Source organism: Haliotis asinina, chromosome 2, assembly GCF_037392515.1.
Source record: "Haliotis asinina isolate JCU_RB_2024 chromosome 2, JCU_Hal_asi_v2, whole genome shotgun sequence".
Taxonomy (NCBI): Eukaryota; Metazoa; Mollusca; class Gastropoda; order Lepetellida; family Haliotidae; genus Haliotis; species Haliotis asinina.
In genome coordinates this window covers 33,391,923-33,403,381 of record NC_090281.1, presented here as the reverse complement: position 1 = coordinate 33,403,381, position 11,459 = coordinate 33,391,923, and the positions used below count along the sequence as shown (strand labels likewise).

General features: G+C 38.8%; 1 protein-coding gene across 2 annotated transcripts in view; it reads left to right on the top strand.

The window, feature by feature from the left end:
- The first annotated feature begins 3,274 nt into the window (after positions 1-3,274).
- The window catches only part of LOC137273628 (protein GPR107-like), a 36,175-nt gene continuing 27,990 nt past the window's right edge, over positions 3,275-11,459 (top strand). The window contains exons 1-5 of one of the 2 annotated variants that reach the window (XM_067806392.1): positions 3,275-3,412; positions 5,674-5,790; positions 6,285-6,338; positions 8,708-8,802; positions 9,260-9,611. In XM_067806392.1, coding sequence (XP_067662493.1) covers positions 3,308-3,412; positions 5,674-5,790; positions 6,285-6,338; positions 8,708-8,802; positions 9,260-9,611 — 723 coding nt within the window. In that variant the 5' untranslated portion in view covers positions 3,275-3,307. The remainder of the gene's footprint in view (positions 3,413-5,673; positions 5,791-6,284; positions 6,339-8,707; positions 8,803-9,259; positions 9,612-11,459) is intronic. The other variant, XM_067806393.1, reaches the window with a different exon arrangement.

The window sequence follows — 11,459 nt, the reverse complement described above, 5'->3', positions numbered from 1 at the left end:
GTTATACACATTACCAGTCGGGTAATCACGCACTCACATACACAATCACAGATTTCCGCTATCGGTTTACTCCCATTTAAGAACATCATCATGGTGGTTTATTCCCTATCACATTATCATTAATAGATTACTTAGCTTCCATCTACCTCGTCAGAGAAATTTGCACAGTCAGAAGTCGACTTTAAACATGCAAAATCGTCGTCGGATAAGTCATTCACTTCTTCCGTACATGATGGAATTACAGTGTTGTTTATACGGAAATACTAATTACTTTTCCGCTTATCACTTTACCAATGGAACATTAATCAGAATGATTACTGTATAATATTATTTGAATAACATAATATCGAAGTTGACAAAAACTATGCATTTATGGCATATATTTAATCATCAAGTGGAGCATTTTGACATCCCCTTGGGAAATTTGAACTAAACTCCGGGGCATTTTTTCCAAATTTGCTGGGCCATGTTGTACTTGGGGCGATTTGACTGGCACCCAGTATACATTGTATCTGTACATACCATGCACTAAAACTGTACACACTCTTCACACTAACCGTTACCTTGTGGAATTATATTTCTTAACACAATTTGCTTCAGAATGCTGTGGTGGTACTCCGTGGCATGCCGTGTTGTGTATTCCAACAGTGTCACTGCGAGTGCTTCAGGGGAATTGCAGCTGCTACGTATACACTTGTGAAGAAAATGAAGGACGATCGGGACACTCTTTGTGACCTACCATTTTGTAGTGACCCCCTAAAAAGGCAAAAGATAAATCAGTGGGTCCTCTACGGTGGTTGTGACCGTTGGTGCCATTTCGTTTGTGCTGGAATTGAAGAGAAACCGAAAGGCCGATACATGTGTCCACTTTGCTCTATAGTATGAACCCCGTTTTGTTTACATTCGTTACTGGTGAATGACTGGATGTTTTATATACAATCTGTGACTACAGAACATTTCTTACTCAGAACGTAGACATGTGTGTAGCTCTGTTATCATTTGGTGCTGGTGCTATTTAAGTGATAACCCTACTGTGTGTGATGGTTTTCAAACGTACATCAAATTTTGTTATAGACCATGAAATATGCGATGATGCAAACAACGATATACCTTTGCAAATGTTCAAATACAGTAGGGTTATCATTGCAATCACACCGTAAACACGTCATGAATCATATCTGATTGGAACTCATTTCAGTGTCATTTCATCTGTTTGATATTCTAGCTATATGAGCGACATTCCACCAGTATGATATTCCACTTGTATGAGTGTCATTTCACCTGTATCGGTGGTGTCCCACCTGCATGAGTGTCATTCCACCTGATGATATTCCACCTGGACGAGCATTCTACCAGTATGAGTGTCGCAGCTATATCAGTGTTGTTCCACCTGCATGAGTATCATTCCACTTATATGGGTATTACCCTACCTGTGTCGGTGTTGTCACACCCGTATGAGTGTTGTTCCACCTGCATGGGTGTTATTCCACCTCGATCTTTGTTGTCGTACCTGTATCGGTGTTGTTTCAGCTGCACAGTGGTTGTCCCACCTTTATGAGTGTCATTCCGCATATATGTTTGTTGTCCCACCTGTACTGTATTCGTGTCTTCTATTACAATATTATCATATTGTATAGGTGTATTCCCGTGACATATTAAGACTTATGTGGAATAAAATATGTCAGATACTTGTCATTCTTTGTTATAGAGTTTATCTCTTAATACACACATGCACCCGCTGCGTTGTAGAGTTTATCTCCTAATACACACAGGTACCCGCTGCCTTGAAGAGTTTATAACCTGAGACACACGGGTACCCGCTTCCTTGGGTGGTGTATATCCTAACACACGCAAATACCCGCTGCGTAGTAGAATTTATCTCCTAATACACACAGGCACCTGCTGCCTTGAAGAGTTTATAACCTGAGACACACGGGTACCCGCTTCCTTGGGTGGTGTATATCCTAACACACGCAAATACCCGCTGCGTAGTAGAATTTATCTCCTAATACACACAGGTACCCGCTGCCTTGAAGAGTTTATATCCTGAGACTCACAAGTACCCGCTTCCTTGGGTGGTATATATCCTAACACGCAGATACCCGCATCCTTGTAGACTAACTCCTCATACACACATGTACCTTTTGCGTTGTAGGTTTTATCTCCTAATACACACAAGTACCCGCTGCGTAGTAGAATGTGTCTCCTAATACGCACTGATACCCGGTTGATGTAACCGTCGCCTTGGTTACTTATTTCTCCTAAAATAAACAGAGCCATCTGCGGCCTTGTAGAGTTTATCGCCTGATACATTTAGAGATGTCAGCTGCCTAGTATGGTTTTATCTCAGGGTTAGGGTTAGGGTTAGGGTTAGACAGATTATCACAGCTTTACAATAAAATAAGAGAAAACAATCACATGGAAGTTATAACCACGTTGACGCACGCATGCACACAATAATGCTCTTCCTCACTCATACACTCTCCCATGCATACACGCAATCAATCATTTACACAGATTAGCAATCGGATAATCACGCGCTCACATACACAATCACAAGCTTATTGTGGTTTCAGGGTGGTTTATTCCTTATTACATATTCATTAATTAATTAATTAGTACCCACCAGGTGTGTACTTTGTCATCTGACATATACAGGGGTAACCGCTGCTTTGTAGCGTTTTATCTCCAAACATATGTAACTGCTGACCAGCTGCCTTGCAGAGCTTATTACCTTCCTAAGGCGAAATACGACATTAAAAACTTACGGAAAAAATTGCTTGTTACAGACATCGTTCCATCAATATATGAGAATGTACAAATATGTTGAAAATAACACTTGTACGATCATTGAAAGAATTTAGTTTGTGTTCGATTCTATTTATAAATATATCTGCATGCAAGATTCGTAATAATTAAATTAATTTCACAAAGTCTGATAAAAAGCCCCGAAAATATATCTACACAGCATTTTTAGACAGAAATTTGAGTCGACACTGGTAGTGACGCAAACTTCTTCATTATCAATTATTATGCTAACCATATATTAAATTAGTAAATTGCAGTGTGAATGGCATCTTTATATAAAAGGACCGTCGTGCACATAAGAGACTTATATACACGACATTGTCTTGTCGTGTATACAAGTGCATTATATACACGATGTCGTGTACGTAGCCACAGCCCCACAGTGAAGGTATATTTAACACCGTTGTAAGAGTCTTTCTGATTGGCCAATGGCGACATTATCAGCCAGTTGAATCAGTTGTAACGAATCGTCCAGACCGGAAACGTCATATGTTCCAACATGGAGCATAAGACGAAAATGATCAGGCCTGAAATGAAAAAGCTGCTTGTTTTGGTCATCTGTTTGTGTTTGTGTCACGGGAAAATACTGAAATATGACCTTGTGGTAATTGTTTACATTTACTAAAGCATGTCTTCTCGATCAATTACGTTTTCGAGTTGAAAATTCAACTGAAACGATTGTAAACAGGTTGACTTGAGCATGTAGCGATATGTTGTCATCAAATTATTACATATATTTTTTCACGTAGACTATTTCAGGTGTACATATCATATTGAATTTTAAATTTGTCTGCAACATTTCTTTATGTTTTGGGTATTTACAGATAATTGACCATGATCCAATGTTGTTAGACAAGTGTCGCTCGCTTGTTGAGTATATGTGCACAAGCCACGACAAAATGACGTCACCATAGTAACATTTTTCATCTCTTTAGTCGAGTTTATATTTGAGTATTTTTTGTTTACCCGGCACAACACCAGCCAGCCACCACCCAGTACGATCCTTACGGCTTGGCACTTTTTACGATCCTTAGGGTTTGGGGTTAGGGATTTGTACCCTTTCCGAAACGTCAGTGTATTCCTTTATCATTCTTATGTGTCTGTTTAGCCAGATTTTATGAAGTTCAATTTTGCCATTTTGTTTACCAGTGCAATTAAATTTACAGTGCAACCGCATTGACTTCCTTTTATGCCGTTCTAAATATAAAAAAAACAAATGCTAAACAATGCTCTTGGTCTTCAAGTGCATCAGGCATCTGTATACTCATTGTCACTGAGTAAGCTATGCAACGATAGTAGTTTACATAGTTGTTAACTTCTGTGAGGGGCATTTTGGAGGTCATGAATCCAGGGAAATACCACTTCTTTTTCATTAATGCAAGCTTCATTCAGTGTAGGTGCTAATGACTTTCTTGATAACAGCATCTACTCCAAAAGACAATAATAAAGAAGTTGTAGCTTCAATTGTCTGTCTGTCTATCTGTCTGTCTGTCTGTCTGTCTGTCTATCTATCTATAATTCAGTAATTTGCATCATAATGCACAGGAATGGAATTTACTGGATGTATAAGTTGAAGCTGCACATTCATACATCTACCATCCCATCAACCAAGTGACATCTTCTGCAGAAACTTAGTTGTTTACGCTCTGGTTTTGTAATGAAAACAAAACTTAGTGTTGGAAGTTGAAGGGGTTGTACCCCTTTCCCAAATATTTTTAAAGAATGATAGCAGAAGCTTTTGTCCGGTATTGCATTTATTTTTTCAGCTGCACATTTAAAATTGTTTTAACTCTAAAGCATCAAAAGTACACTATGAAAAGCTTCGATGTCGAAACAGTCTGGCTACTTGAAACTGTCTTGAACTTGCACTTAAGCCACTTTAGTTTCAAGTGTATGTTCAGTTATGGCACTAAAGCCAACTCTCCCATTGTAGCATCACCAGTCATAGTAATGTTCCCTACATCCCTTTTCTGGCACAAAATCTCCTGATGAATGTTTGATGAAGTTCCAGGTTACTGATCTTTAGCCACCAATGTTTTGTTGTGAGAGGCAACTATCAGGATTGGCATTGTTTCCCCTGTTGCAGAAAACCTGCATATTTGATGCACAACGCCTTGATTTAAAAGCTTGCATCATTGTTGATGCCGTGCTACTGGGCCGTTAGTTAATCTATACTTGTAATTTGCTGTTGTTTAAAACTACTTAGTTTATTGTTTGCCAGTTAGCTGCTCACTGCTGATATAATACCTGAGATGCTTAACCTTGTATTTAGTCGCTATTAAACAATCACAGTTGACGTCTTGATGAAAGTTCCAAATTGTATGTGACTCCCCCAAACATGTTATGCAACAGTGTTCACGAATAGTGCCTGATTCCCTGGCGGTCAGGTTGAAGTCTACAACCCGCCAGTCCCAATGTCCAACTACATAATTTACAAATGACTTGGACTGAAGTTGTCATATGCAACATATGACACTTGTTTGGTGTTAGTAAATTTTACGTTTATTATTAATTTCAGTGCACATCATAAGAAATGTTAAATCAGTAATTTGTGTTGAAGTTCTATTCTATGAGTCTTGTGAAGTTTTAGTGGGTCAGACAGACATCTGAAACTTAGAGGACTCTATGTCCTGCTATTTTGAATCATTATTCATGAGCACTATTGAAACACTGTGATTCGGGTGGTCAGACTCGCTGACTTAGTTGACACGTAATTGTATCCTATTCCCAATTGCATAAATCGATGTTTATAATGTTCATCACTGGATTGTCTTGTCCAGAAGTGAAATTCATCGGTATGTTTTCACTGCAAACAGACAGTAGTGATGTGAATGTGATACTACGGTTTGATTGGCTCATTTTCAGAATGATTCTCGGAAACAGTTCACCCTCAGTACATTTGGCTTTCTCCAGAAGGGAACCCTGGATGTGAAGATCACTGGATTTTCTTACAAGATTCTGTCTGGAACTTCATCGAATCCTGTAAGCTACTGTTGTTTTCTCTATCGATGACATAATACATCAGATCTCTTCATTGTTTGTCCCTGTCTAGATGGGGCTGTGAGCTAGCCTTTGTGGTGAAGAGTTTGCTCGTCACGCTGAAGACCCAGGTTCTATTCTCTACAGATGTGTTCTTTTATTATTTAATGATAAAACAACATACTGTAATGCTATAAATATATGTATGAAACAAGAAAATAGAATCCCTGACTACGAAACTTAATTGCTGTTAGTGTTATCAGAACCTGTAACATAGATTTTAAGGGATTTATAATTTTGAAAACAGGGTCGTCATTTTTAGCTAGTGTCACTTACTATCAGACACTTACATTCCCAATATATTGCATTACAATTTATTTGCCAAAAGAAGAATTATTGACCGATTACAGAGCTCTGATAATCGATCTGCATATTGTGGGTGAACACCTGCCCCAGTTGCAATGGTTACCTGTGATGTTTGTTCTGATCTATTTCAGATGTTTGGTTTCACGCTGGATAAAAGCAAAACAAAGGAGGTCTCATCATACATTGTAAGTACAAGGGTAGCATTCAAGTGAGCAGAAAGTACCTGTACTTGGGTAACTACAGTGTCTTGTTCATTTGTTATTTAATCCCCACTCCGCAGTAGTCATGGTATTTGGTGGTGGTCTGCAAGTAATGGTGTCTGGATCAGACATTCAAGTGATCAACAGTATGAGCATCAGTCTGTGCAATTCAGACACTGTGACAAGTCACATCCTCGGGATCTTCAGTGTATACATTCCCATATTTCTTTACTATACCCTGGATGCATCTACGAGTTGGACCGATGAATTTATTACGTCCCTTGGCTGCCTTTTTATCCAATCAGGTGTCTAGGCTCGGATGTTTAGCACACCAATCACAACTCACTTTTGCTTATTAATTTATGTAAAGGATCAAACTTGGCAACACAAATCATGCAGATGTACTCAGAAAGAGGAAGAAGGAGTTCTTGCATATGTTTTTCAGACCTGTCAATTTGTATGTATGATTTCCCCCAGATCTGAGTCGCACTGTGAGCAACTGGGACTGCTATCTTTGTTGACACTGGCAAGCTTTGTTGTAACAACAGCTTAGGTGAGAATGTGGAGCTAGTAAGGGAGGTAATAAAAGTATGGGGCCAACCCGTAGATGCATTCAGGGCACAGTAGAGATTTATCAGAAAGTAATATCATGAAAATACCAAAAATGACAAGGTCAGTGTGTCTTACCAACCATCCCATCAGTCATTTCACACAACAAGTGTTGCTGAGACAAATAACTTACCCAGGTCTTCACTTGTCTAGACATAATCTAGCCCAGTAGCCTACAAGTTAGTTGACAGATCTGGCCTACCAAAACCATAGTTTACAGTCTTTGTCCATGTGTGTGGTAGTGATGAATGAACACTAGAGCAGCAACGATTCAGTTCAGTGCATCGAAAATGACATTAGACACCTTAGTTTCGATTTTCGATAACCATTATCACTGTTTCCATTTGATATTTGAATACCAGATAAATTATTTCCACAGCCAGAATGTAACTTGGACTCCAACTGAAGCAGTTTCAGTTGTTGGAATAAGGCAAACGCAATTGCTTGACTGTGAGCGAAGTACCCATTGAGAATTAGGAGATAAACGTACTGTGTTGGGAAATTAGATGAATGTTATGCAGAATTGATAGTCTAAATTTCATTTGGAACCGAAAGCGTAGCTGAAAGTGCCAACTCTGAGAGTTTAGTGAAATCTGCTGTTTTTACTTGAATGAAGAATCAAATCGAAAATGATCAAATTAATGATCCAATATCGAAAATCGAATGAATTCGTTGCAGCCCTAGAGAACACTTTATCTTCTGGGCCACCCCACATCCCATGTGTCCCATTGAAATTTGGCCATATAGGTTTAAAGGGGTGGTTGAATTCTGTCCTTGGTCATGTGTTTATGTCTATGGGGATTTTATTCAGGTGCTCTTTATGCTGCAGGAAATGTTTTATCATGGAAAAACAGCTCATAGCATTTCTAAATCAACCTGTATATTTATCATTCCAACTTTCATAGAAATTAGAACCCCTGAAGATCTGGATTAGAATTGATCTTCAACAACTCATACTTGTTGTAAGAAGAGACTAACATTGTTGGGTAGTCAGACTCATCATTGTGTCCCATTTGTGTAGATTGATACTCCTGATGTTAATCACTGGATTGTCAGGTCCAGATTATTTACAGACCAGCACCGTATCAGTGAGTGTGGCATTAAACAACAACCAACCAAATCATATGAATTAGAAGGCACTGATAACACAATGATAAACCCTGCAAACAGTTTCCTTGTATGGACCATCTGCATGCTCAGAATGAAGTCATCTCACAAACAGTACAAGCAATAGCTACTGTAATTTTAATTGTCTGTGGATCATGTGGATGTTCAGAAACAAAAAATATATGAAGTATCACCTTGAGCTTGCAGTTGTGGACAATATACAAAATATGACATAACACTGTAACTCTCGAAGACGTCATCAATTGGTATTTATTCATGTTAGTAAATGACTACAGATACATACAGGTCTATAAATGGGAGATTTATTCAAGTTAATAAATGGAACTAAAGATTTATTCAGGAAGGTGGTGTAGCCAAGCGGTTGTGTTTGATTGTCACTCCAAAGACCCAGGTTCCATTACCCACTCATTTCTAGTATCCCCAGACAAGATATTTTTGGAATAATGTTAAAAGCTACATAAAAGGATACTCACGCCCACTCAAACATGCAAACCTGCTCGCTCGCTCGCTCACTCACTCTCTCACTCACTTGCCCTATGTATTCAAGTTTATTAATGGTTACATATTTGTTCAGCCTCAGGTCTGTAATGACTGTGGATTTATTCTGTCTGTTTCAGGAGAACATGCAGGACAAGTGTATATTAGAAAAATTTGACAATAAGGACCACTCAGTTTCCATGGTTCTCTTCATAATAGATCCACTGCAGAAAAAGTAAGTCTGGTATCAGGTCTCCACTTAGATGTATCTTAACATCACCATTACCCAAGATTTTGTTGCTCAAGAATTCTCAGGCTTTTCTGATAAAATCAATTTGAAACATGCATGCTCAGATGAAAATAATTACTTGTATCATGCACTAGAAAGGGTCAAGAAAAAAAAATAGAAAAATGAAAAAAATGTCTTTTTATTGCAGCTGTTTTTATCTAGTTTATTATGAAATGATATTTGGATATGGGTATATGGGTTAAAAATTGTTCATGTTGGCCTCAAATTCCAAAGTTTTTCCCTGAACATCTTAGAGTGCTGCATGGCATGCTTGAAACATTTCTATTCCTGGGCCCTGTTCCTCAAAGTTGTCATAGGGATTCGACAGTCGTAAGTTGATGTTACGATTATCATTGTGCTGCTATCATTTCAAGGCCTTGAACCTCTGTCTCCTCCACTTCAGGCTAATTGTGAAACACAAGCCAGGGGACACAATGACCAGCCATTTGCTCATCACAGAGCAAGACAGAGACACCTACCTTGATGACAACAACCTCCACCGCAGGGACACCTCCTCCGCAAAGAGGTCCCACATTGCGGCCTCTCTCACTGACCAGTCTCTTGTCCATAGGCAGGAACGACAGGCTGTCGGGGAGGTGCCAACTACATCATCAGCTACAACATCGACGTCAACAGCAGCAGCATTGAATTTCAGTTCAAGTGCAGGAAAAGCTACTGTCCAGACTGCAAAAGCTCTCAACAATGACACTCTGGTTTTTACTATGAATGAAACTGATGGAGTGTTAACTGGACATGTAAGTGTATATGCCTTAAGTAAGGCTTTGAAATCTTTCAGGAGGGGTTGGAGAGTCTAGTGGTTAAAGCATTCGCTTTTCATGCCAGTGTGTAAATATCCACTGGCCAGCTAGTTCATGACTTGAAATAATCCAGTTGGGGCCAGTAAATCTCCACAGTCACTAGCCTGACTGGCAAGTTCCTTTTGTAAATATATCACTCGACTTGTTAAGTTATAATCTTGTCATGCAATATTATGACAGAATAAAAATGTTCTTCATATTAGCAGGTTAATGATGAAATCAGTGTCATGTTGGCAATGTCTTATTTTCATCTATTTTTGTAATCTTTTGCTTAGTATCTTCATTTTGAAATTTCAGGCTAGAAATTATTGTGGACTAGTAACTTTCAGACATGACTAGCCTGACTGGCTTGCAATATTTGGAAACTATTTCACCCACTGCCAGTGGCCCATGTTCAATTCCTCACATGGGTACAGTGATGATGAAGCATTGGCTTGTCACCCAGAAGGATCAGTCTTGATTCCCTACATTGGTATAATGTGAATCCTGCTCTGATATCCCATGTTAATGTTTTTTGAATATTGGTGAAAGTAATGTAAAAATCATTCTCTTTGATTATTTAGTTAATATACAGAGAAACAGCTGTATTGTGATAGTAAAATGCACTGTTGCTATGGTATTCCACTGTAGCAGGTATGAATACGCCTGGCACACTATTGTTCTGGCTAATCCAGGTAAAACTTGGTCTTCAGTAACCCTTGCTTGTCGTAAGAGGCAACTAATGGGATCTGATGGTCAGGCTCGGTGACTGGGTTGCCACATGTCATCATGCTCCAATTGCGTAGGTCAGTGTTCATGCCGTTGATAAACCTCCAAAGGTCAACAGTCCTACTTTATGCACATGGGTGGGCATAAAGGAGTTGTGATTCATTAGGAGCTAAATAAGATTCATCTTCGATATATCGAGGGACGCAATAAATTTATCGGGCTGAGCTTAGATATATCCAGGTATAGTGAATGTATATCCTGGAGATATCTGGGATGAATAAGATTCAACTCCAAATATTTGTAAGCAAAAGTATTTCTTAAGAAAGTGACCTCAGTTACATCCACATCTACAAGCTGATATGGCTGAGAGGTGATGGAGTAGCTGGGGTTCAGATTGACTCAAAATACTGCTGTGGTAGCAATGGGTACCAGTGAAGATCTTGGCTACAACTGGGCCTGATTTCTGAAAACAAACTTAAGTTTTAACTCAAATCTCAAACTGAGTTTGACAATTTGAAACAGCTGAATTTTTATCTCAACTGCATCTTTTAGACTAAAAAAACAACTAAAGATATTTGTCCACCAAATTCAGATTGTCTACTATGTTTGAGCTGGATACCAATTTTCTTTCTTTCTGGAAAATGCATGTTCCTGCATTTTCTCAAATTTGAGCAAAAACTTGAACTTAAGTAAAAACTCAGACTTCAGTTTATTTCGAGAAATCGGGCCTGGTCTTCACCTACCAATGATTGTCATGAAACAGGTGATGGACAGGATGAGCTGGCCAAACTTGCTGAATTTATTGAGACATGTCATCATAGATTTCTGTACATGATATTGATCACTTGATTGTCTGGTCCAGACGTTCAACCGCAAGCAAAGAAAGCATATGGGTCACGGGTATTTACCCTTACAAAAGACATGTTATACCCTTGACCATCGAGGATGGAACAGAAATTGTATTTCATGATACCAGACAGTGATATGGCTGAAATTAGCTGTCATGAAAATGCTAAATGTTACCTTATCCTGACTCATTTTTGTCTCGTCTTTTTGCTGAATTGTAGTAGAAACACC